We start from the raw sequence: 23,094 nt of genomic DNA, 5'->3' as shown, positions 1-23,094 counted from the left end.
AAGTCTGGAGATGAGGATTCACTTTTCCTTTTAATGATGTTTCTGGCTATTCAGGATGGCCCCTTACCCTTCCAAAAAATTTTGATGATTGTGTTTTCAATTTTTTTTTAATGCTAGTGGAATTTTTATCAGAATTGCATTGAACCTATATATCAATTTGAGTAGAATTGACATCTTAATATTTAGTCTTCCAATCCATGAGCATGGAATGTTCTTCCAGTTATTTAGGCCTTTTTAAAAATTTGTTTTAATATTGAGTTGCAGTTTTCTGAATACAAGTGCTTTACATTGTTGGTTAAGTTTATTCCTGACTATTTGAGTTTTATCTGTCATATTTTATTTTCACCACTCCTTTGACGCTTTTAGTTACTTTTATGGATATAATCTTCATTTCTAGACTCTCTTCCAGGCTTCTGTCTCCTGTCTTTTCTTTTCAGGCTCTAAAACACCCTTTAGTATTTCCTGAAAATCTGGTCTTTTGCTTAGAAATTCTCCCAGTTTCTGTTTATCCGTGAATATTCTAATCTCACCCTCACTTTTGAAAGACAGTCTTGCTGGATGTAAGATTCTTGGCTGGAAGTTTTCTCTTATAGTATTTTAAATATATGTCTTCTTGCCTCCATGGTTTCTGGTGAGAAATCAGCACTTAATCTTACTGGGTATCCCTTATGTTCTGCATTGCTTTTCTCTTGCTGGTCTCGGTATTTATTCTCTCTGTCTTTGGCATTTGACATTCTGATGAGTATATGTCTTGGAGTTGGTCTATTTGGATTTTTTCAGATGGGAGTATATTCTGCTTCTTGGAAATGGATATCTATGTCCTTCATAGGGTTGTGAAATTTTTTACCATTATTTCTTTAAATATTCCTTCTGCCCCTTTTCCCTTCTCTTCTCCTTCTGGGACATCCATGACATGTATGTTTGCATGCCTTTTGCTGTCATTTAGTTCCCTGAGACCTAGTTCAATTTTTCCATTCTTTTTTTCATCTGTTCTCTTGTATATTCACTTTCAGCGGTCATTTCTTCAAACTCACCAATCCTTTCTTCTGCCTTCTCATATCTATTATTATATGATTCCATTGATTTTTAATTTCATTTATTGCACCTTTCATGACCGTAAGTTCTGCTATATTTCTATGTATACTTTCAAATTTTTCTTTGTGCTCATCTAAGTGTCTTCTTAATATCCTTAATCTCTTTTGCCATCTCATTGAATTTATTAAGGAGATTTGTTCAAACATCTATGATTAGTTGTCTCAAATCCTTTATGTCATCTGTAGGCTTATCTTGTTCTTTTAACTAGGCCATAGCTTCCTGTTTCTTGGTGTGGATTGTAATTTTTTGTTGGTATCTTGGCACCTGGCTTACTAGAGTATTTATACTGGTTGCAGTTTTTCTCTTTAATTTAGGGTTTCCTATCATTTCTCCTTTCCTGGTTGTGCAGTAGGAGCCAAGGTTGTAATTGGTGCTATAACCTGTGGAGGCTCAAGCTGCCCTCATTGCACCAAAGACCAATGAAGCTTCTCCCAACTTTCTCCTTTGCCAGGAGTAGGGACAGAGTCACAGCTGTGTGGAGTAATCCAAGTTGTGCAGGCCTAGACTGTAGTTACCCAGAGAGAATGATGAAGTTTCACACCCCTTTCTCCCCTGCCTGGGGTGGGGACGGAGCTGCAGGTATAGGCAGCAACCTATGCAGTGAGGGTCCAAGATGACCTCAGTTGCCCCAGTATACTTCCAATTTTCAGTCTGTGCCAGCCAAAGGTACCTGCAGTTACCTAGGTAGGCTGGTGCAGGGCTTTCCAGCCTCCTCCATGTGATGGGTGGGACTGAAGCCCAGTCTAGGGCTGCAGGCTATTCTGGGTGAAACAAACAGGCTCCTACCTTCACTGTGATTTTTGGTCAGTCCAGCTTCCTCTCAGACTGGGGGTGGAGTCAAAATGGCAGCCACCCGCCTCACTCTGACTTGGGCAGACTCACACCCCAGCTGTTCCCAGGGTTACATCCTAGCCAGGTGAGTTCCTCAATCAATAGCCGAAATCGGCAGCCAACCATCTCCCTCGACCCTGCCTTCGGGAAATGGAGCTTCCAATTCCAGCCACAGAATAGCTCCTGGGGCAGCTCATGCTGATAGAGTAGGACAATCACTGGCCTCTGTGGCTCAGCTGGAAATTTCCTGGAGAAGCCAGTGCAGGTCCACACAGCCTCTACCCTGCTGGAGGTGGCCCAGGGGCCCAGGCTAGAGTTGCAATCTGATCCGGATGGGAAAAAGCCAGTCCCCACCAGCACTTGATCTTCAGTTGGCCCTGCCTCCCCTTGTGCCAGGTACAGAGTTAAGATGGCAGCTACCAGCCTCCTTCTGCTTGGAAAGGTTCAAACCTCGGTTATTCTCAGGATTATACTTTAACCCACTGAAAGTACTCAGTAGCTGAATTTGGTGCCCAACTATCTCTTCCTCCTCCATTTTTGGGAAGTGGAACTTTCAATTCCAGCCATGGAACACCTCCCAAGGTGGCTTGTGCCTCCAGTGGAGATTGGGCACTGGCCTCCATGGCTCTACTTATGAGTCTTTTCTGCAGATGGGCATTCTCCTCCTTCCATTCCTTCAAGGATGTGGCGGTATACTCTTCTGGCCTCCTGGAGCAGCCAAACAGATGCTTCAGCTAGCTCCAGAAAGCTCTGGGTGTTTACTAACTGCCCTGTAGTACGAGCTGACTCTTGGAGCTCCTTACTCCACCACCATCTTGCTGGTTGTCCAGCATCAATTTAATTTTATACATAATTTTGAAAAACTTATTTGGCTTCCTAGCTTGCAAGTAACAGGAGATTTGAGTTAACAAATAGAATTGGTGGAGAAATGGGGACTACTAAAATGAAAAGTAATATAACACAATTAGAGGCAGAAGAATTATTAGAAAAAGAAAAGTAGTGTTAAGAAACTTCAGAGCTCAGAACCCTTTTAAAGTGCAGGCACAAATACCTCTCTATAAATTGTGATAGCATCTGGTATTACAGTACAGTGAAGCCACTGATGTACATTAACATCACCTTAAGTGATGGGTTTGGCGGGGGGGGGGGCAGGGAGAATAGAATATATCTTAGGATATGTTCTCCTTTCCATTAAATAAAAATACCATTGCTCAGAGAAAGCTAATTTCTGGATCATACCAAATAAACAGGCTATCAGTTTCATTTATGAGGTATGATGAAAAGGCATTAAAGTTTTATAATTTCCACACCAAAACAATACTAACTCTCATCCAACTAGTTATCATGGTATCCAATACATTCACCCAAAAAATCTTTTCATTGAAACAAAGATTTCTGAAACACTTGTTTGGAAATAATCTTTAGAACATTTTTAAAATTTTCAAGGTGGAAAATCTGTCTTTTGGATAAATTGAAAAAAAACTTTTTTAAAATAAAGTATCATTTAAGGCCAAGCCTGGCAAATATGGTGAATAATCATTTGGAGATTAATATTGTTTATGAAAATAAAACATGTCCATCAAGCAGTGAGACTGGTTTTCTTATTTGGCTCAAAATGTCTCAGATGATAATTATCAGAACGAAGTTTCAAAATTATTTTGAGTAATGATTACATTATTGAGATATATATTTAGTTCCAATGGAGAATCATCCATCTGGATGCATATCTGAGGCCTTACATATTAATTAATTAATTATGTTTCATAATGTTGCCACATAGCATAAAACACTCACCTGGGTCTAAAACTTATAAATAGTTATCTGTTATCAAATAATGGTTTCACCTACACATAGCTATAGAACTTACTGATTTTCAGTCTGCCTTCTAATCACAAAGAGTCATCATAAAACATTAAATTGCTAACACTAACTGTTTACCATGGGTCAGGCACTGTGGTTAGTACTTTACATGTACTGTTGAATTGAATAATATCAGCTAAAAGGTTTTTGGAAATATTAATGAGTGAAAAAATACATATTCAGGATTTTAGCAACATGCCTGACTCATGTAAGCATTTAACAAATTAGTTATTTCTTTTTATTATCCTCATGAAATTTGAGCTTAAAAGTAGTTTTCCCAGAGTCACACATATAGTAAGTGGTATGTAAAGATTGGAATGCCACAGTTTATCTAGTAAACCACTGCTCTTTTCTGGCTAAGACTATGGATACCGTCACAGAACAATTGTCATTGAAGCACCAATCACTACTCGTGGATCTAAATACAGGAAAACACAGCTATTTGATAAATGATTACCAGGAGCTCTTGTCCCAACTTTTGAAATTGATCCACCAGGCCTTTCTCATTCTCCATCTTTGAATTTATTTGACTCATTTCTAATTCTTTCCTGTTGGGAAAAAGTATCAAATGGAAATTTTTCAAAATAATGTTTTGTTTCAAATTTTTTTAAATTATGGAAATAACACATGAATTAATTCTTTTAAAAATTCAGTGATTACAGTTACATTTGAAGCCTTCTAGGCTATTTTACCCAATTTCTATTTATTCCCTTTTCAGAGGTAACCACAATTATCAGGTTTGGTGTATATCTTTTCAGACATTTTTTAAAAATTATTTATATGTGTTTGTGTTTCTGTGTGTGTCTATAGAAATAATTTCATTTTTTTACTGTGAAAGGTGTGCTATTGTATGTATTTGTATCAATCATTTTATAACTAATTTTTAATGCATTAATGTACTGGAGAGTTTTCTATACTGGCCCACACACATAGATGTACTTCATATAAAATGAACTATGACAGAGTATTTTATTATTTGGACATTCTGTTATTTATTTACCTATTAATAAACACTTTTCCCTAATATTTCACTTTTATAAACGTTCATTTACATTCCTTCTGATATGCACGTGACTATTCTATAAAGTGAATACTGTGCAGGTAAATTGTTAGGTCATATATAGGTACATACATAACAAATGAAATAGCCTTGCCCTTTGCCATCAAACAGCAGTGTATGGTTATTACATTCCCCACATTTACCCTATAATATCATACTTCTTTTTTCTTAGTTTGAGAGAATAGATTAGTCTTTCATTGTATTATTTTGAATTTCCATATTTACTAGTGATGAGATCATCATTCATCATTTCAACTATGACTATTAGCAATGGCCAAAAAACAAATGAATTTTTATTTCTGTTTTGCCAATTTTTCTATCAGGTTATTCATCTTACTATTGAAATAAACATTTTTTAGTATTCCAGATATGGTTTTTTTTAATATAACTATTGCAAATTTTTCTTTCATTTTAAAACTTGTCTCAACTTTCTGACGGTTTTTGTCACATAAGTGTTTAAAAGTTCAAGATTGGGAAGCAGATGTAGCTCAAGAGAGTGCCTGCTTCCTGTGTATGAGATCCTGGGTTTGATTCCCAATACCTCCTAAAAACAAACAAACAAATGAAAAAACAACAATTCTCATTGGGGAGTGGGTTTAGCTCAGTGGTTAAGTGCCTTCTTCCCATATACAAAGTCCTGGGTTCATTCCCCAGTATCTCCTAAAAAAAATAAATAAATAAAAATTCAAAGGTAGTAAATTTTATCAATATTTTCTTTTTATGTCTGACTTTTTGTGACTTGTTCACAAAAGAAGACTTCACCCGTGAATATCCTAAAAGTTATCACCTATAGTTTCTTCTAATGCTTTTATAGAACAGGTATTAAAAAACAAAATGGATAAACTTCTTAAGACGCTGCATTAAGTGCCAGAAATGTCATACAAAAACCTGCCCAGTTCCCAGGAAAGTTCTGAGGTTAATCCAACATGTATGGGATCAGGTATAGGTGCCCAGCAGGAACTCAAAGGATCTTATCCTCCAGCCGTAAATCAGCAGACCTCAGGGAACACAAGAAAGAAATCCAGAGAGGCACCTTTTGTTTACTTCCTATGGCAAATACTATCATTACTGCTTGAGTGTCCCCAGCTGTTGGCCAGAAGGTTGCTCATCCTGTTGCTTTGACAGCCCAGCCAGTCAGAGACTCCGTATATGCAGTGGCAAGAGAAGGTGCTAGATGCGTGAATAAAAGTACTCATGAATTCAAACCACAGAGTAAGCAGAAACAAAGAAAAAAAAAGCTAGTGAAACATAGAAGTTTGCTTACATAAGTTCTTTTCAAACAATTCCAAATACATCACCAGGAATGGTTCAGGCAATGCCACCCAAAGTGCAATTGTCACCACTGTTTAAACAAAAGAAGCATTAGGTTTCATCACGGATATGTTTCAGGCTCCTACACTTCCTGATACTTCTGTTGACAAAGATAAATTGGCCATCTCTAGATCAAAATGAAGATGCATTTGAATCCAGTTTACCAAAAAATTTTTTAAAAATGTGAAATCCCCTATGGCTTTAGAAGTCAATATGGTTATCTTTTCTTTGTCATCTGCTTTTTCTGTTTGAAGATGGAAATGAAAAAATATATATATATGGGTTACCACATCTTATAATTAAGCCAACAGGAGCCTGGAGCTTTGGAAAATGCTCTATAAGCAGATTTCCTTCAAAACCAAATAAAGATTTCATGCTGAAATTTTTTAGATGATTCAACTATATGGGGTATCCACTGCAATGAAATCCTGGTCCCCATTCCTAAGAGCTCAAGAAATTTTATATCTGCTGTGCGGTTTGCATCTACAGCATTCCACAAATTTTCAGCAGATTCAAGGTATGTTCTAAGGATTAAAAAAAAAAAAAGTGATAGCAAAACACTGTACCCATGGGACTTTGGGTTTTATGACGAAAACATGGCAGAGGCCTAAAAAACCAGAAAGTTCAATCCAATTCAAGGGGAAAACCCAGAATAATCATTACTGACAGATATATCTTCAGCATCCTTACTCATACTGTGCCAGACTGCTGCGTATGGTATACTTATCACTGGGGCAGAGCAGGGCCTTGAAGCTTGTAAACTCACAGGCACTGACCTTGCCATTGTGGTGGACCTACAGGTACCATTGTGGAGGATCTAACAGGGCTCCAAGTATAACAAATACAGATGGAAATGCCAATGCTCCAAACGTCATTATTGAGAACCCATGGGATGATAAGTTGATTCTCAAATTTTATCTGCACTTTTTAAATCCGTGAACTTTTATCAAAGTACTTTTGAATGGCAATATAAACTTCCAGCCATGAAGACAAAGAACTGAATTCCAATTGGGTTCTTTATGGGTTTATGTTGATCACTGTCTCAGAGAAGAAGCCTTTGCCCATGTCTATGAAACTACCAATTGGGAAGTGAATGATACTGAAAATAGAAATTTATTTTTCTGGGAATTCTAATTGGAACTCTGTTGGTGGAGAGACTAAAGTCAAATAGGTAACACATGTTTATCAAATTCTATTCTGCCCGCTTATTCCAGAATGGCAGGGTATTAGCAGGAGAGTTAACCTCTACAAAAAATTCCCCTGAAAAAGTGAGGCCTCAAGCTTTAGTCTCCTGTTTTGCTACCATAATGCCCTATATGATTACACAAGACCATGATAGTGAAGTCATCCATAGAGTCAATAAACCAGACAATTTCATACTTGGAACAGATTTTTGGGAGATAGTAGAGATCATCATTTCTTTGTGCATGGCATCGATTGGCCTGGATCAGAGTATAGAAACAGATTTTTTTTTTCCAGAAGGAATTATATTTTCAGCAAAGTGTGAAACATCTGGGTTTCAGTATATTTAGGTGTTCAGTATGAAACAATGGAACTACCAGATTGATGACTTTGGAGTTGTTTGCTACAATAGTATGCTGCATTCCCTTAGGCATTTACACAAACATAAAAAGTGCAGGAGGGGTCTGGAAGGCTGAAAGTCTTTTTAGAAAGCTTCCTCATTTGGACATGTGGAGTGAATTTTTTCACACCATATTGAATCTACCAGATTGTCATCATCTTCCATCTTTGGATATTTAAGGCAGAAGATGAAGAGAATATTTCATTAACACTATATTACAAGATGAGGAATCTGAATAATAGGCTTATTGTACTGCTTTTAGAAAACAAGCATTCACAAAAATACAATTTAGATATTACCATTTCCTAAAAAACACTTTGTAAATGTTGACCTGCTCACTTCGAAACTTGTTTTCTACATTCATAAAAATGTTTGTTTAAAGAGTCCACAAAATACTTTGAATGTGATATTTGTATGGAAGTTTTAATTTCCTCAGGCCCCGCCCAAAAAACTGAAGCTAGAATATTCCATTTGATAAAGGAGAAAAAAACATGCTATCTGTAAATTGATGTTTAGCTTTTAGTGAGAACTCGAAATACTAGAATATATTATAAGCCTGATCCTAGGTAGTCTTATGAAAATGTATCCTTTCTAGCCATCTTTTGAGCATATAGTCACAATATTTTTCAAGATATTTTGTTATATTTTTATCCTCTTTTTCAGAGCTGCTTCTTCCTTTTGGGCTACTTTCGTCTTTTGTTTTAGAGTGGTGAAGTTTATAAAGGGCTAGGTATTTTTGATAAGTTTTTTGTTTTGTTTTTTGTTTTTTTTAATAAGGCTTCTAATAATGGGATGGATATTCTGCTGTAGTCTTCCAGGAAAGGACTTTTTTAATTTTCGAATCACTTAAAATGTCACTTGATCTTTGAACTTTGGGGGCTGTTTTGCATACGAATGTTGGTACAGATTTAAACTTAAGTATATCAGTGGTGTGTCACCCAATTAAAGCTGACTCTGGAAGGAATACCATTTCTATAGAAATAGTTTCAGTTCTGGACTGAAAAGCTGGGGATGAAACTTAATTTTGCTCTTTATTGTATAAATCAGTAGGGTGCCAAATTTCCTTGTTGACCTCAGCAGATGAACTGAGATGATAGCGTTAATTCAGATTCAAGGAATTACCTGAGTCTTGGTTTGTGTAGATTTGCAGTCTACAAGCAGTATTAAGATAGCTTTTATAGTTTTACCATGTGTATACAGGTTACCTGCTCCCCTTCCCCCATTCCACATCCATTAGTTATTGAACTTTGTAAGCTGGCATTAAGACATTACAACAATGGTTTTTTCTTTGTACCAATCTTTAAGACTTTTACAGTGTAATATGTGTTATTTTTCTGAAACAAACCAAAGGTAAATTTCTAATGATTCTTGCTGCTTTCTATAGCAGCACTTGAGGGAGAATCATTTATACATTTGTAATAAATGAAAAATAAACCAGATGCAAACCCTTTCTTCTTTAAATCTTAAACCATGTACCAAGTTCTTGGTTGAAATTATATAGCATATTAACTGATATGAGTGCATTTCTGTAAGCATCGTTATGTTGAAATAAACTTTTAAAAATTAAAAATACTTCAAAAAGGTATCTAAATATTAATAAAGTTATATCTGGAAAACAAATGTTATTTAAGTGATCAGAAGGTATAGGAGACTTTGCATCAAAGTAAATTTTTTAGTTTTATGCCACTGATCTCATCATGAGTAAAAGAAGTGAGTCATTTTCAGTTTTAGGGCTGTAACCTCAAATTCTCAATAATTCACATCTCATATGCCTTACACCTTTCATTCTCATCTGCTAGTGAGATGCCTTCTCAGTTACATCCTTCTGGATTAGGCATTATTCTCTTTTTACTACTATATAATAAAGTCCAGGAAAAAATTCATTTCTTAGCTTGTCATCTTCCCCTTCAGATCTTAGGATATCATGCCATGGATTCATAAAGATTAATGAAATGAGAAAACTGTTCCTTCAACTATAAGGGGCCCCAGAATCTGGTGTCAATATAAAGGTGGCTTACTTCCTCAGCTTTTCTGCTAGCTGAAATTGTCTACTCTCCAGCTTCCCCATACTTTTCCTGGTTCAACTTTAAATTGCCCTCTAGGTTGTACTTTCCCTTTCAAAGTTCAATCTCACTTTTCTCTCCTGCTCAAGGGCATCCTCAAGCTGAAAAAAGGAGATATTATTTATCCAAATAAATAAGTGAAGTTTGTACTTCACTAGATGTGTTCATTAACTGCTTACCTTCTGGAAAATGAAAGAGAAATACAAGCATGGATTCTGAAAATAATGCCTAGTTATGTAGACATTTCAAAATAAATATTGCATGGATCAATTGGGTAACAAAAGAATCTAGAAATCACTGTAATGAAGAAGACTTTAGAGATTATGAACTATGGTTTTATCCTAAGGAAGAACCAATAATAAATGGTCAATGAGCCCTTGTTTGATCACTTCACAATGATGGGAAACTCACTTCTTTATGTGGCAACTCATTTCATGGATGAGTAAGTTCATTTACTTGAGAGTGTTTATCATAAGAAGTCAAAATATTCTCTGTAAATTTTACCCACAAGTCTAAGTTCTGCTCTCTGGAGCAATACCAAGCAAATCTGTCTCCAAATGAGCATCCATAAATATTTGGGAACTGACCTAGGTCTCTCAACTCAATAGCATCGGCCCTTTCAAATGCATCTCATATGGCATGGTTTCTACACCCCTTTCATCATCTTAGTACCCTCTTCTAGTCCATAACATCATGCCATATTCTGGTACCTGACTCAGGTGGTCAGAACAGTCCAGATTGCAGGGTAGTGTTGTCAAAATGATACAGAAGTTAGTTTAGCAGGAGGTCAGGTAATAGGTACAATATGATTTCTTGTTCATTATTACATTTTTCAGCAGCAGAAGATACTTCCTATGACCAGCAGAAGCTATGAGAGTCAAATGAGGGGAGGATTTCCAGAATGTTTATGTAAAAACTTGAAAGCAGGTGAACTCCAGGAGAAAGCATATTTGTGTGAATTTTGCACACAAATGCACATGTTCATAAATCCTCATACTGAGGCTTTGGGAGATACACATTCAGTGGGAATAGGAAGAGAAGTGATGTAACTTACAGGTAATAGAGGAAACTGATAAAGAGGAAAAAGAAGCAGATAATCAAAAAACCATAACCACCCTTGTCAGCAAGTTTATAAAGGCTAAGCTTTGGGGACAAATAAGACAATGAATATATACATCATGTTAGCCAGAGAGGGGAAAAGGATGATGAACTCACACATTGAGACTGATCTAGAACATCTTTATTTCACAGGTGTTTGAAGGCAGAAGAGGGTCTCCACCCTTACAGTATCACAGATAATTTCCAACAGTGTAGGTAGAACACAGCTTGTGACTTGCATACTCTCAACTATAAACAAATCTTAACACACCACTGGAGGAAAAATGACCTATAAACCAATCCCTCAATACCTGTGTCAAATAGAATACCAACATATCCGTGGGGGCAAAATACCTGGTTCTGGGAGAGCTGTGGAGGTCAGTGACTTAGACAGATAACCCTTCAACATTTATCTCAATGTTCCTCTCTCATTGCCTAGAGTTGTATGAAAATTACATTTAAAACTGTGTATGGGGGAGCCGAGGTGGCTTTGTGGTTGAGCACTGGTTTCCCACATGTGAGATCCCGGGTTCAATCCCAGCCCCAGTATATCAAAACAAATAAACAAACAAACAAAAAACTGTCCATGACAGATTACATGCTGGGGCCTCTCTCATACTGTAGTTGTTCAGGGTAACTTACAGAAGAAAAAAAGTCTTCTATTTCTAAATAATGAAGGAAACAAACAATGCTATTAAATTCTGCTGAACCTGTCAAGATAAATTAAGTAAAAATTTGATGTACATGTGTATATGTAGACAGCTAGCCAGATCTATCACTATCTTACCTCATCAACTTGCTGTTCCAATTTCAACTTTCCTATGCTCAGGTTGCTGAGTTTCTCCTCCTCTGCCTGCAGCTCATCACAGTGTGCTGATGGGCCTCCTGCATGACCTTGTCGCTCTAAGTTTGCTGATATCCTCTTTTAGAGACTTCACTTCCTCAATCAGGTTCATGACCTGTGGGAAGAACACAATGACAACTTCACTAAAGCTGCCACTGGGAGGATGGGCATAATACTAAGGGTCACATTTCCTCTTTTCTCAAACAAAAATTCCTGAGGTATTCAATGTCGTAAAGAGCCAAAGTTAGCCAAATTCTTGATCTACCTTTAAAATCTTTAAATTTACTTTTTCTTCTACAAAAATGATCTGTTATATAGCATGGTGAGGGAATGGAGCTTTCAGATTAATCAAACATTAGTAATATAGTTATAATTTATGGTTCATCAATTTTTAGTGTCCTAATATTATATAACAATAATACCACTAAAGGTAATTTGATTTTTTTTTTTTTTTAGGATTTAGGGGGCACATACTTGATGATCTTTTTTTTTTTTTAAGATCTACGTACTTATTTATTTCTCTTCCCTCCCCCACTTGTTTGCTCTCTGTGTCCATTTGCTGTTTGTTCTTCTGTGTCCGATTCTACTCTTCTCAGTGGCCCAGGAATCTGTGTCACATTTTGTTGCATCATCTTGCTGCATCAGCTCTCCGTGTGTGTGGCGCCATTCCTGGGCAGGCTGCACTTTCTTTTGCCCTGGACGGCTCTCCTTACGGGGTGCACTCCTTGTGCGTGGGGCTCCCCTCTGCAGGAGACACCCCTGCGTGGCATGGCACTCCTTGCGCACATCAGCAGTGCATGTGGGCCAGCTCCACATGGCTCAAGGAGGTCCTGGGTTTGAACCTGAACCTCCCATGTGGTAGGCAGATGCCCTATCCATTGAGCCAAGTCCACTTCCTACTTGATCTTGTGCTTCAGTGTCTCTCAAAAGTTAAAGAAGGAATCAGCTGATAGAGTCTGCAATAATGGAAACTGGGTATATCAGGCCCCGGTGCTTTCTAGGAAAGGAGTCAGTGGCAGAAGAGTTGCTATTTAAACTTCTACCAAAATTAGTGTCATTTTGGAGATTGTTTATAACAGGTTTGACACAGACTCCTCTGCTAACCTCAGTCCATACGTAGATGCACAAGTTAAAACCCTCAAATAAAAAGCCAAAATCCTTAAGTGGAATTAAAGCAACATCCTCAAGGTCAAATGCCAAATCGATGGCAGGGCCAGTATTCAGACACAACTCAAATCACCTTTTAGTAAACTGTACAATGCTGGCTCTCTTTCCAAAAAGGGGACTTAGAGCCCCAATTAAGCCATTTTGTTCTTTCTGCTAGATTTTAGATGCAACAAAAATAGGATCAAAGGAGAATATTTCATTTGGAAGGCTAAGTGGTGTTCCATAACTTCAAATTTGAAATTGAAATTGAGTTCATCATATCCTTTATTTTATGCTGGTTCTGATTATTCCATGCTGCAAAGTTCCAGGCCACTGTGTTAGTTAATTTAAACAGAGCAAGTCTGGTATCCAAAGGTTAAATCAAGGGTAGAATTTAGGCATCTTGGCTTTCCTAACATTGTAGAAGAAGTAGCTTGTTTTGTGTAGCACGCTTCTTCTTCTCTGACTTCACCAGTATTGTTTCCAGGTCATCGATTGCTTTCTTCAACTTGGAACATTCATCTTCGAATTTCCACCCCCTGGCAGTCAATTCGGAATTTATCTCCTCTTCTTCCTCCACCCTCTCAGACATCTCCTTGGCTCTGGCCTCCAGCAGGATCTTGGATTTAATCAGCGTCTGGCACTGCTTTTCAACATTTGCCAGAGTCTCTTGCTCCTGCCATGATGAGGAGAAAATTGTTGCCAACAGCTGGAAGTAATTTATCAACTAGGTGAGAATGCTGCTTAACACACAGCAAAGAGATAATTGCCTGCCCTCGTCTCAGCACTTTCACCTACCTGTCCTGAGAAGCTGAAATAATATTCCCAGCTCCCTGATTCCATTGTTGAGAAGAGGAGGAGTTGCTTGTATTGCGAGGTACTTTCAATCTTTCAGGCCCATTCAGTAGATTAGATTACCTTTTCTAAAGCACTTAATAGAATCCTAGTGGCCTAAAGGAGTTAACAGGCCTCCAAAAATCAGTGGAGTGCTGCTTAAATCACAGTTCTGGAAAATACATGTGGGCACATAGTTTGCAGTTGATACCTGCTCAAAATATGTTTTTTGAAGAAAGCAGTAGTCCCTCAGAAAATAGAATATTTATAATATAAGTGCCCTGAAATGCACTTAATTTTTATATAAAAATCTAATGTACAGAGCTGAACTGCATTTTTTTGTTCATAGACTGAATTTGAATTACATATTGCTATTATTTCTAACCAAAATTTTTGCCTCAATGAATTTACTTCCAGTAGTAAACTTCACAAGATATACACATAGAACATGAAATGCTATTTCCTTTTAGTGATTTCAAATGTGCAAGCCCCAGCTCTCACTGAGCAGCCCATTCTTCCTGTGTTACGGGTCAAGTTAAAAATGAAAGGGGCTGATTATTTGTTGGTAGTTTTTTGCTATAAAACACATTTCCTAACTTTAAGCTCCTTCAATTTGCTTCCATTAGGAGCTAAATAAAATCTCTTTTTTTGTGTGAGCAAGTTCTTAATTGTTGTAGGTCTCTTGTACATAACTTCACACACATCTTCATTTCCCCTCTCTAGATCCCATTCATCTTCCACAATATGCGACTTTGGACTATTTGTTAACTCTCTACTTGCCTCACCTCAGTTGTCTTAACTCATTAAATCAAGAGCAGAAAAAGCCAAAAATCTGAGCAATTAGCTTCCAGCTAATTCATGGCAAGAGAATGGCTGCCTGTCCAACAAATGGAACAGATTGGGAATGGGGAAGAAGAGAAGAGAAATTTCCAACTTTACTCAGGATCCCAAAGAGAGGGGCTAAATAAAATTAAAAATAGTAATAGAATTTAAAAAGGCCTTTAGAAACCATGCAAATCAGTTATCATGAATATCTGGGAAATAATGGAGACATTTGTTTTTTTTGTCCCTTGATTATTTATTTACAATTTAATTTGTTTTTAATAAGAAAACATTCACAGGGTTCAAATTTCAAAACACTAAAAGCATAAAAAGTCTGCCTCTCACCTCAGTCCCAGCCACCCAGTTTCCCTCTCCAGAGCAGCCATTTCCATCACTCCCTTGGGTATCTTTTCTCCTTTTTCACACACTTTGGTGCACCCTGGATGCACTGTTCTGTATCTCTGCTTTTCCCTTAGCAATATATCTTGGAAATGGTTCCCATCAGCACATAAAGAGTTTTTTCCTCCTTTTAATGACTGCATAGGAATCCATTACAGGGATTAGACTATGGTTCATTTAACAAGGTCCCTAATCTTACGTTATTCCACACACTGCTGTAATGACTACCCTTATAGATACATCATTGGGCAAATTTGCATGTATATCTGGAAATGGAATTGCTGGGTCAAAGGGCATGTGTAGTTATTTTCTCAGAACATGAGAATATTTTGAAGAAAAGGCAAACTATTTCATAAACTTCTTTCTCTCTAGTGATATGTAGGATGTTTTGTGTGTGTGTGTGTGTGTACAAAGTTCTACAACATTCCCGGCATCAAACCATATTCCATTTTGCAAAAGTATAATTGTTTATTTAACTCAACCTCAATTTTTTAATGATTAGGTTGTTTCCTCCTTTTAGAATTAAAAACACTGTTGAAATGAATGGTTGTGTGGCAAATGAGAAAGTCATTTTCAACTGTGAAATTTAATGTGAAATATTAGGCATTTAGGAGACTGAAAAAGATGAGAAAAATCTAGGTGTAAGAAGTCAGCTTATTTTTGCAATCAGTAATCAGAAGGGACCCTGTTTTACTTTTCTTTTTCCCAAATAAGGATTTAAGGTTTTAACTCATACTGTGCAAATAAATTATTTATAAATTGCATTCCTCTCAAAATAAATGCCATTCCTTCAAAATTTTAGATAAAATGTTCTTGACTTAACAGTTTGGTTCTTCATGCCAAATAATGCATGGCCTATTTTAAGGAATTGTTATCTAACAACTAGTTTCCAAAAGAGAGTGGACTTCTTAATTTTAATCCTAGCCAGGCCATTGATTAGCTCCGTTGAGGGACAAGTGGGAGGGGGTAGATACTGGATGTTTCAGTTCCCTGGGTCTTCACCTTTCTAAGATGATACCATTTTCCCTGGTCCTGGCTTATCGGTATTTGTGTAGCACTCATAATAAAAGGTACATGGTGAGACGTAAGTGGTTGTTAAAATTGTCAGCTCAAAAGTCACCACAATTCCAATCAATAACTCATACTCACAGTGAGAAGAGAATTTGTTTCCTTAGGAAGGTTGATTTTTAATGATCTGGGAAAATTCCTCAAGTCCACTTGTACTTTATGGCATTTTTATCACCCAAATCTTTTTTCCCCCCTAAGACATAGTCAGTGTCAGCTCTAGGATCAGAACCCAGGTTTCTTGATTCTTGATCCATTGCTCTTTCCCATAATGGTTTCCTTTTTTTTTTTTTTTTAATTAGAGAAGTTGTGAGTTTACAAAATAGTCATGCATAATATCCAGGATTCCCATATATCACCCTAAACCACCAACACCTTGCTTTGCTGTAGAGCATTTGTTACAAATGATGGAAGAATATCATCAAAATTATTACTGCTAACTATAGTTTACATTTGTTGTATTTTTCCCATAAACCATCCTATTATTAATGCCAGAGACATCTGACCTTCACCCAAAGTTGACAAGTACAACCATTGTTTGCTCCTTTCCATTCAGCATGTGTACAGCATGACGGAATGAAGAGGACAGTCTTGTCAACTATCATTGATCCTGTCATTAAACATGGCAGCAGGATATGGGGACCAGCTGAGCAGTGGTATGGCAGTTTGACAATATGAAAAGTCTTTCCTTAAGCATGGCTAATCTCACATGGACTCATGATGTTAATTGGAACCAGTCCAATCAGTACTTCTGGTTTTTGAGTAAGTGAAATCCTGTTTCTTTGATCTCCACTGGGTTTTGCCCTGTTCTTTAAAAATAAATTATGATAAAATATTTCAGAGCTCTGTCAACTTTTTAATCTCAGTTATACTTGGTACCAATCTTTTACTCAAGCTTTTACCTATTACTGCCTGCATAAATTGGGTCCACTTCAATCTCTCACATCATTCCCAGTATCACTAGCTACTCTTTGTCGATAGGAAGAAGGATGGGAACTGGTAGGCCAAGTCTCATCCAAAGCTGCCTCTCTCCTAAATCAGACAAAACATGATGTTACAAACTATGATTCTTATTGCATTGTTACCAGATTTTATTTAGGTTCTGGACTATGCTGCAGAAATGAATTTCAAGAGCATGCCAGGTGAGTTGGCCAGTAATTTATTCAGGTAGGGAGGGAAGACAAATGGGAGAAAAATAACAGAGCTGTTGTCCCAGGTAGAGAGGAAGGGGCTGAAAAGTGATAAAGAGGGCTGATTTATAGGCTACAATTTCCCATTATAGGTTATAAATGTCCAGGTATACTTGCATGGCCACATGGCAGAGGAAAAATGGCAAGAGCAGCGCGCAGAGGGCAGAAACGGGTCCAGAGGCAAGAGAGCTGAGAGTGAGAGTGCTCGTTCAGGTCTCGCTTGGCTTTTTGAACTGTTAATTATTCCACTCCCTTTGCTAATGGCAACGGAGGGGTTCCAGCTGTTTGCTATTTTGATTGATACCCCACCCATCAATTCCCCATGAAGGCCCAATGATAAAGTCCCTAGGGAATATCCGAGGCTTTTTCTAGCTTCCAGAAGAAGTCTTTGTTCTGGATAGCAGAATCTTAGGGATGGGGGTCTTCCAGCAGCCATCTTGGGGGTTACTGATGTCCACATGGACTCTCTGCCAGATTCCAGATCCATCTATTGATTCCCTATCTCACTAACTTGCTTCAGTATGGATCTTAAAATAGCAATACTGATCTTAAAGTAGGTTTAGAGTGGGGCCCATGAATTTGTATGCTTAGCAAGGACCCCAGGTGAGGCTAATACACATTAAAATTCTAGAACCAATGCTATGTTAAATATGTATCAGAAATGTGAGTTTGAGTATAAATTCTTATATGAAATGTGGCCTGTTAGAACACTGGCAGAGAGCATGAACCCAAAATAAAAGAATAACTCAAGTCCACCTAAATTTACTAAATATTCTCAGTTTTTGGTAGGCTCAAAAAGTAGAAAAAACTATTTTATTTATATAATTACAATTGAACCCAGCATTTTCAACTCAGCACTGGGCTTGGTGGTAATGGGGAGGATACTAAATTTAGATAAAATCTAGTCTCTACCCTTTGGGAGATTTGCGGATAATAGTAGTCATGGTGGTTGGGAAGGAGGAATGTGAAGATGAGTGATGACAAATTGTCCTCAAATTGCAGAAGGAGGCTTGTGTGCCAGAACCGAGAGTTTGGAGACCACATTGTAGATATTGTGGATACTGAAAATAGTTAATCCTGGAAGCAACACGGTGTTTTTAATACAATGATTCTGAATATTGACTAGATGTCACAAGTACCCAGAAGATTCTTGGGCTCCAGGTAGTCTAGGGCATCTTTCTTTTTCTTTTTTTAACACTTCACAAATGATTTTGATGTGAAGTCAAGGTTGAGAACTGCTGTTTTAAGAAATTCAACACATTGGTAATGTTAATTTGGACTGGGAAGGGGAAAAGGGCAGACCAAAATCAGAAAGATCAATTAGAAGCACCTGAAATTATCCCAAAGCTCTCTGTAAAACTTTCCTCAGTCCTAAGAAAATCCTCTCTGCTGATTTGCTAATAGGTAAGGCACTACATACAGACTTTAAATTATAGATGCAGTTTCCTCCCCCCACCCCACCCCATGATACATGGTGGTACTTTTATATAATAAAACCCATCTGATAGTTTAGCTCTTTTTCAAAGATACCTGACAATGAAATCCCTTGACTATGAAATAGGGTGTTTCCATTGTCTGATTTTGATGAAATTCTATGGTATTTGGGAAAAACAAAACAAAACAAAACATGTGCTTCTATTATTTTTCAAATCAACACTGCCTACAAAACAAGAGCGTCTAATTAAAACTTGATTTAAAGAACAAATGTTGGGGCCTCTCACAGCCTGCAGCTGAAGAAGCAGTTCATTCTTTTCATGGATGAGGGAAACTTGCTTTGCTTTCAGTTCCTCCCTCCGAGATTCTGATTTCTCAAGGCTTTCCTCAGTTGCACACATTCTTCCTTCAGTCTGGCTCTTTCCTTTTCCACTCCACCAGATTTAACAGCAGGCTTGATTTTGAAGAAGAGCTTCACCCAGGCCAGTTCTTCACAGCCATGTAAGCTCTTATGTTCCACTGGATCGAAAGAAGTATGTCCCTAAATCAAGAGTGAACAAAGAAAAGCAAGTTAACCCATACTGTAAGAGTTATTTCAAATTAAGATCATTAATACGCGTATCTTTTTAGGAGTCGTAATAAATTCTCATTAGTCTTCAAAGAAGTTCTATACAACAGTTCTTATTTGATTCTGGCAAAAACCTATGAGGGACTATTGGGGCTAGCAATAGTCTGGACTAAATCTTCTGAAAATGCTCCTATCACAAACATCCTGGAGTTAAAAGAGTAAGAAATAAAGTGATCTTAGCACATAAGCATACATGAATGCTGCACGTTCCTCATGGAAGGAGGAAGCTGGTGTTGGTATTGCGGACTTTGTGTATTTATGTAGCGGAAGCAAAGAGGATTCAGTGAATATATATTGAGGGCTAGGACCCAGGAATTCTCTGAGAAGGAAGATTTATTACGACCTGCCAGGCCTGGTGGACTCCTGTCCAAAAAGCAGAGCCCAGAGTAGGGGCTTTAGTTTATTTTCATATAAGAGACACATGGGGTGGGGCCAGGAGAGGTTTAGGGGTAAAAAGACTTTCTTTGGGAAGCAGACTTGGCCCAACGGATAGGACTGTCTGCCTACAACATGGGAGGTCCACAGTTCAAACCCCAGGCCTCCTTGACCCGTGTGGAGCTGGCCCACGCACAGTGCTGACGCGCGCAAGGAGTGCCCTGTGCCCACTCGGAGCTGATGCAGCAAGATGACGCAAAAAAAAACCCCACAGATTCCTGGTGCCACTGATAAGGATAGAAGTGGTCACAGAAGTACACAAAGAGCAGACAACTGGGGGGCAAGGGGGGACGGGGAAGGGGACAGAAATTTAAAAAAATAAATGTTTAAAAAAAAAAGACTTTGTTCGTTTTTTTAGGATTTCAGGGTTTGTTTCAATACCAGCTAAGCTTGAATTAACATATTGCCCACATTCCAGGTAAGCTTGAATTAACATATCACCCACATTCACCCACATTCTGTCTGGATCCTTTCTGAATATTTAAAGCCTATAGGGCCTATATCACTAAATTGGCTTTCTAGAAACTAGGTACACTTGGATATAGAATTAGGTAAGTTTGAATTCATGCACAGGCTATATTTTTTATATTTACATGGATAAAGAGAAAGCTCTGAGACCATCAAAGGATTTCTTTCTTAATGAAATGGGGGACTAGAAAATCCACCTGCTGGCCCAAAGAGGTGTAAAAAAAGAAACACATCTGTTTTTTGGTTTGCCCTCATAGTGAGGAAATTCTCCAGGAATTTAATTTTCCTGGACCAGTACTACTGGATTATTTGAGGTTTGAATTATGCTTACCTGATTCTTGTAAAAATAAACAAGTCAAGAAACTAGCATAATAATTATTTTACTCTGGCAATATTCTAGCAATTACTCTGGCTCTTGAAGGAGATAAATGCAAAAGTACCCTGGAGAAAAACCCCTAAAATCAAGCACCAGGAATTCTAATAGATAAAGCCCTTCTAAAGATAAGCTTGCAATCCAAAATTACAAAACACATATAGAAAAATAAGCCATTATTGAGGGTGAGCACATATAATAAAAAGCTTGATTAAATCCTTACAAATTCCAGATTATTGAAAAATCTAATAGAGTATAAATATGTTAAAATTATTAAAGGCATAAAAGAAAGAATTGAAAAAAATAAATGAGCCACTGTGTTACAAAGGCAGAGAGACTTGTAAGGGGATCAAAGAAAACAGAGAAAAAGTATAGTGATTAAAATAAAACACATAATGGAAGAATAAAGGAACTGATTAGATGTAATGAAGAAAAACCATTGAACTGGAAGAGAGAACTGTGGATATTATTCAGAATTTTAAAAAGAAATGAGTTAAGTCCAAAGCAAATAGAAGGAAGAAAAGACTAAAGATAAGAGCAGAAATGAATGAACTGGGAAACAAAAAAATAGTAAAGAAAATGAGAGGCAAAAGAAAAGACAAAATAAAGGATTGAGTGATCAAGAAAAATAAGAGAAGGCACAAATGAACACTATAAGGAATAATAATATTCCAGGAGCATAACAATCTGAGAATATACTCTAGGAGCATAACTATAATACAATAGAGATTACAAATCAAAAACTTTTTTCAACGTAAAGTTACTTTTAAAAAAGAGAAAAAACTGATTCAAGAAGAAATTTTTAAAACTCAATAGGTCTATAAATATTAAATAAATTGTATCAAAATTATGAAATCTGCTACAAAACAAAGAGCAGGTCCAGATAGTTTCATAGGAAAATTCTAACAAATGGGCAAGGAACAGATAATCAAGACACACTTTTAGGATAACCTTGATCCAAAATCAGAAAATTATAGCAGGATAAAGGAAAAGTATAGGGTAATCTTATCTGTGAATATTGATGCAAAGATCTCATGATAATATCACAACCACACCTGCAAAAATATGAAAAAGTTATTTCATGACCAAAGTGGTTTTAACATTTAAAAAAATATATTAATATAATTTGACACATTTACAGAGTAAAGGAGAAAATATCATGTGATAATTTCAATAGATGCAGAAAAGGCATTTAACCATTTTCATGTTAAAAACCCTTAAAATAATATGGGAGGAACATTTTCACAATAAATCATATAAACAAATCATATAACCACAGAAAACATCATTCTTATATGGCAAATGATAGCTTTCTCAAAATATTCCAAAACAAAGTTGGAAGCAGTACAAAAAATATATGAATTATGCTTATGCTTGATTGGATTGATTGGAAAGGGCAATAAAAGTCCTATTTTTTTGGTGTAGCATGATTAAAAGAATTAAGACCCAATCTAGGCAGAAGAAGCAGCTCATCACCTTAACCTATCATAAGGCAATGAGATATGGTCACAATGGCTGAGGTACACCATTACTCTAGCCATGGAAATGTGGAGTAGGAGTATAATACCTCTCTTCCAGAATCTTCTGGGATTTGATTTGCATCAATTTGCCTTGCGCTTTGACTTGGAACAGCATGAAGATTTTAGATTTTCTCTTATCTCTCATTTCTTCTAGTTGGCCCAGAAATCCAGTTTAAAAAAAAAAAACAAAAACCTGAAAGAAATAAGCTAGTTGTTAGATCTACTCATAATTTTTTTGCATTTATTTTATAATATTATTTAATAATCAACTATTCATTTTCATCCACATTGACCATCTGTAGGTTTTTTAAAGTATTGACAGGTGCCTAGGTAACCAATGTATAGAGCTTGTGTGGAGAATCTTCATCCTCATGATGTTTTCTGGAGGTACATAGAAACAATGTGGGACATTCCTTATCCCTTTGGTCCAGACAACCTTGTCGAACCTTGCGTTAGTGCGCACATCTGGTGTCCCATCTCCTTCATGGTAAGTTTCTGAATCTCCTTGAGAGTTCAAGGGGTATGTTTCTTGAAACCCACTCCATGCATACACTTGTGAATACTGATGTTAAGTCTGACAAATGATCCTATGAAAATTGATATTTCCCTGGGACAACTTTCTCAATTCTATTTCTTGTTAAGTTTTGTTTAATTTGGAAAATATGCATCCTAGAAAGTTTGATTTTATAAATCTAAACTTTTACAAAAATATTTCATTTAATCCTGGAGTTATATTGGTTGCTTAAGAGTTTAGACAATACTCCCCTTTTTCTTTTAATAATATCTAAGTTTTCCAGGGAAGTAGGCTTAAGTTTTAAGATAGGCCCAGGCAGGCAATGCCCCAAAGCGCAAGACAGGGGTCAGTAAAAGTTTTCTGTAAAGAACCAGATAGTAAGTAATTTTAGACTTTGTGGGACACATACAGTCCTTATACTAATAGATAATTCTGTGCTGTTGTTGTTGTTGTATTAAAAAATACTTTAAAAATGTAAAGGCATTCTTAGTTTATGGGTGGTGGTGATTTGAAGCTGTGTGG

The 23,094-nt window shown here is 37.0% G+C and overlaps 1 protein-coding gene and 1 pseudogene across 1 annotated transcript in view; one reads left to right on the top strand and one right to left on the bottom strand.

The window, feature by feature from the left end:
* MYH15 (myosin heavy chain 15) overlaps positions 1-23,094 on the bottom strand; it is a 132,184-nt gene that overhangs the window by 37,753 nt on the left and 71,337 nt on the right. The window contains 13 exon segments of the mRNA XM_071214482.1: positions 3,715-3,726; positions 4,244-4,334; positions 9,758-9,816; positions 9,818-9,849; positions 9,852-9,903; positions 11,688-11,767; positions 11,770-11,805; positions 11,808-11,861; positions 13,326-13,566; positions 18,922-19,016; positions 19,019-19,117; positions 19,120-19,175; positions 22,106-22,251. Of these exon segments, the coding sequence (XP_071070583.1) occupies positions 3,715-3,726; positions 4,244-4,334; positions 9,758-9,816; positions 9,818-9,849; positions 9,852-9,903; positions 11,688-11,767; positions 11,770-11,805; positions 11,808-11,861; positions 13,326-13,566; positions 18,922-19,016; positions 19,019-19,117; positions 19,120-19,175; positions 22,106-22,251 (1,053 nt within the window).
* LOC139438792 (mitotic checkpoint serine/threonine-protein kinase BUB1 pseudogene) lies at positions 4,736-8,048 on the top strand (annotated as a pseudogene).

The sequence above is a fragment of the Dasypus novemcinctus genome, chromosome 4, assembly GCF_030445035.2.
Source record: "Dasypus novemcinctus isolate mDasNov1 chromosome 4, mDasNov1.1.hap2, whole genome shotgun sequence".
NCBI classification, from domain to species: Eukaryota; Metazoa; Chordata; class Mammalia; order Cingulata; family Dasypodidae; genus Dasypus; species Dasypus novemcinctus.
The sequence above is the reverse complement of the archived record's forward strand: the minus strand, read 5'-3'. Positions and strand labels throughout refer to the sequence as shown.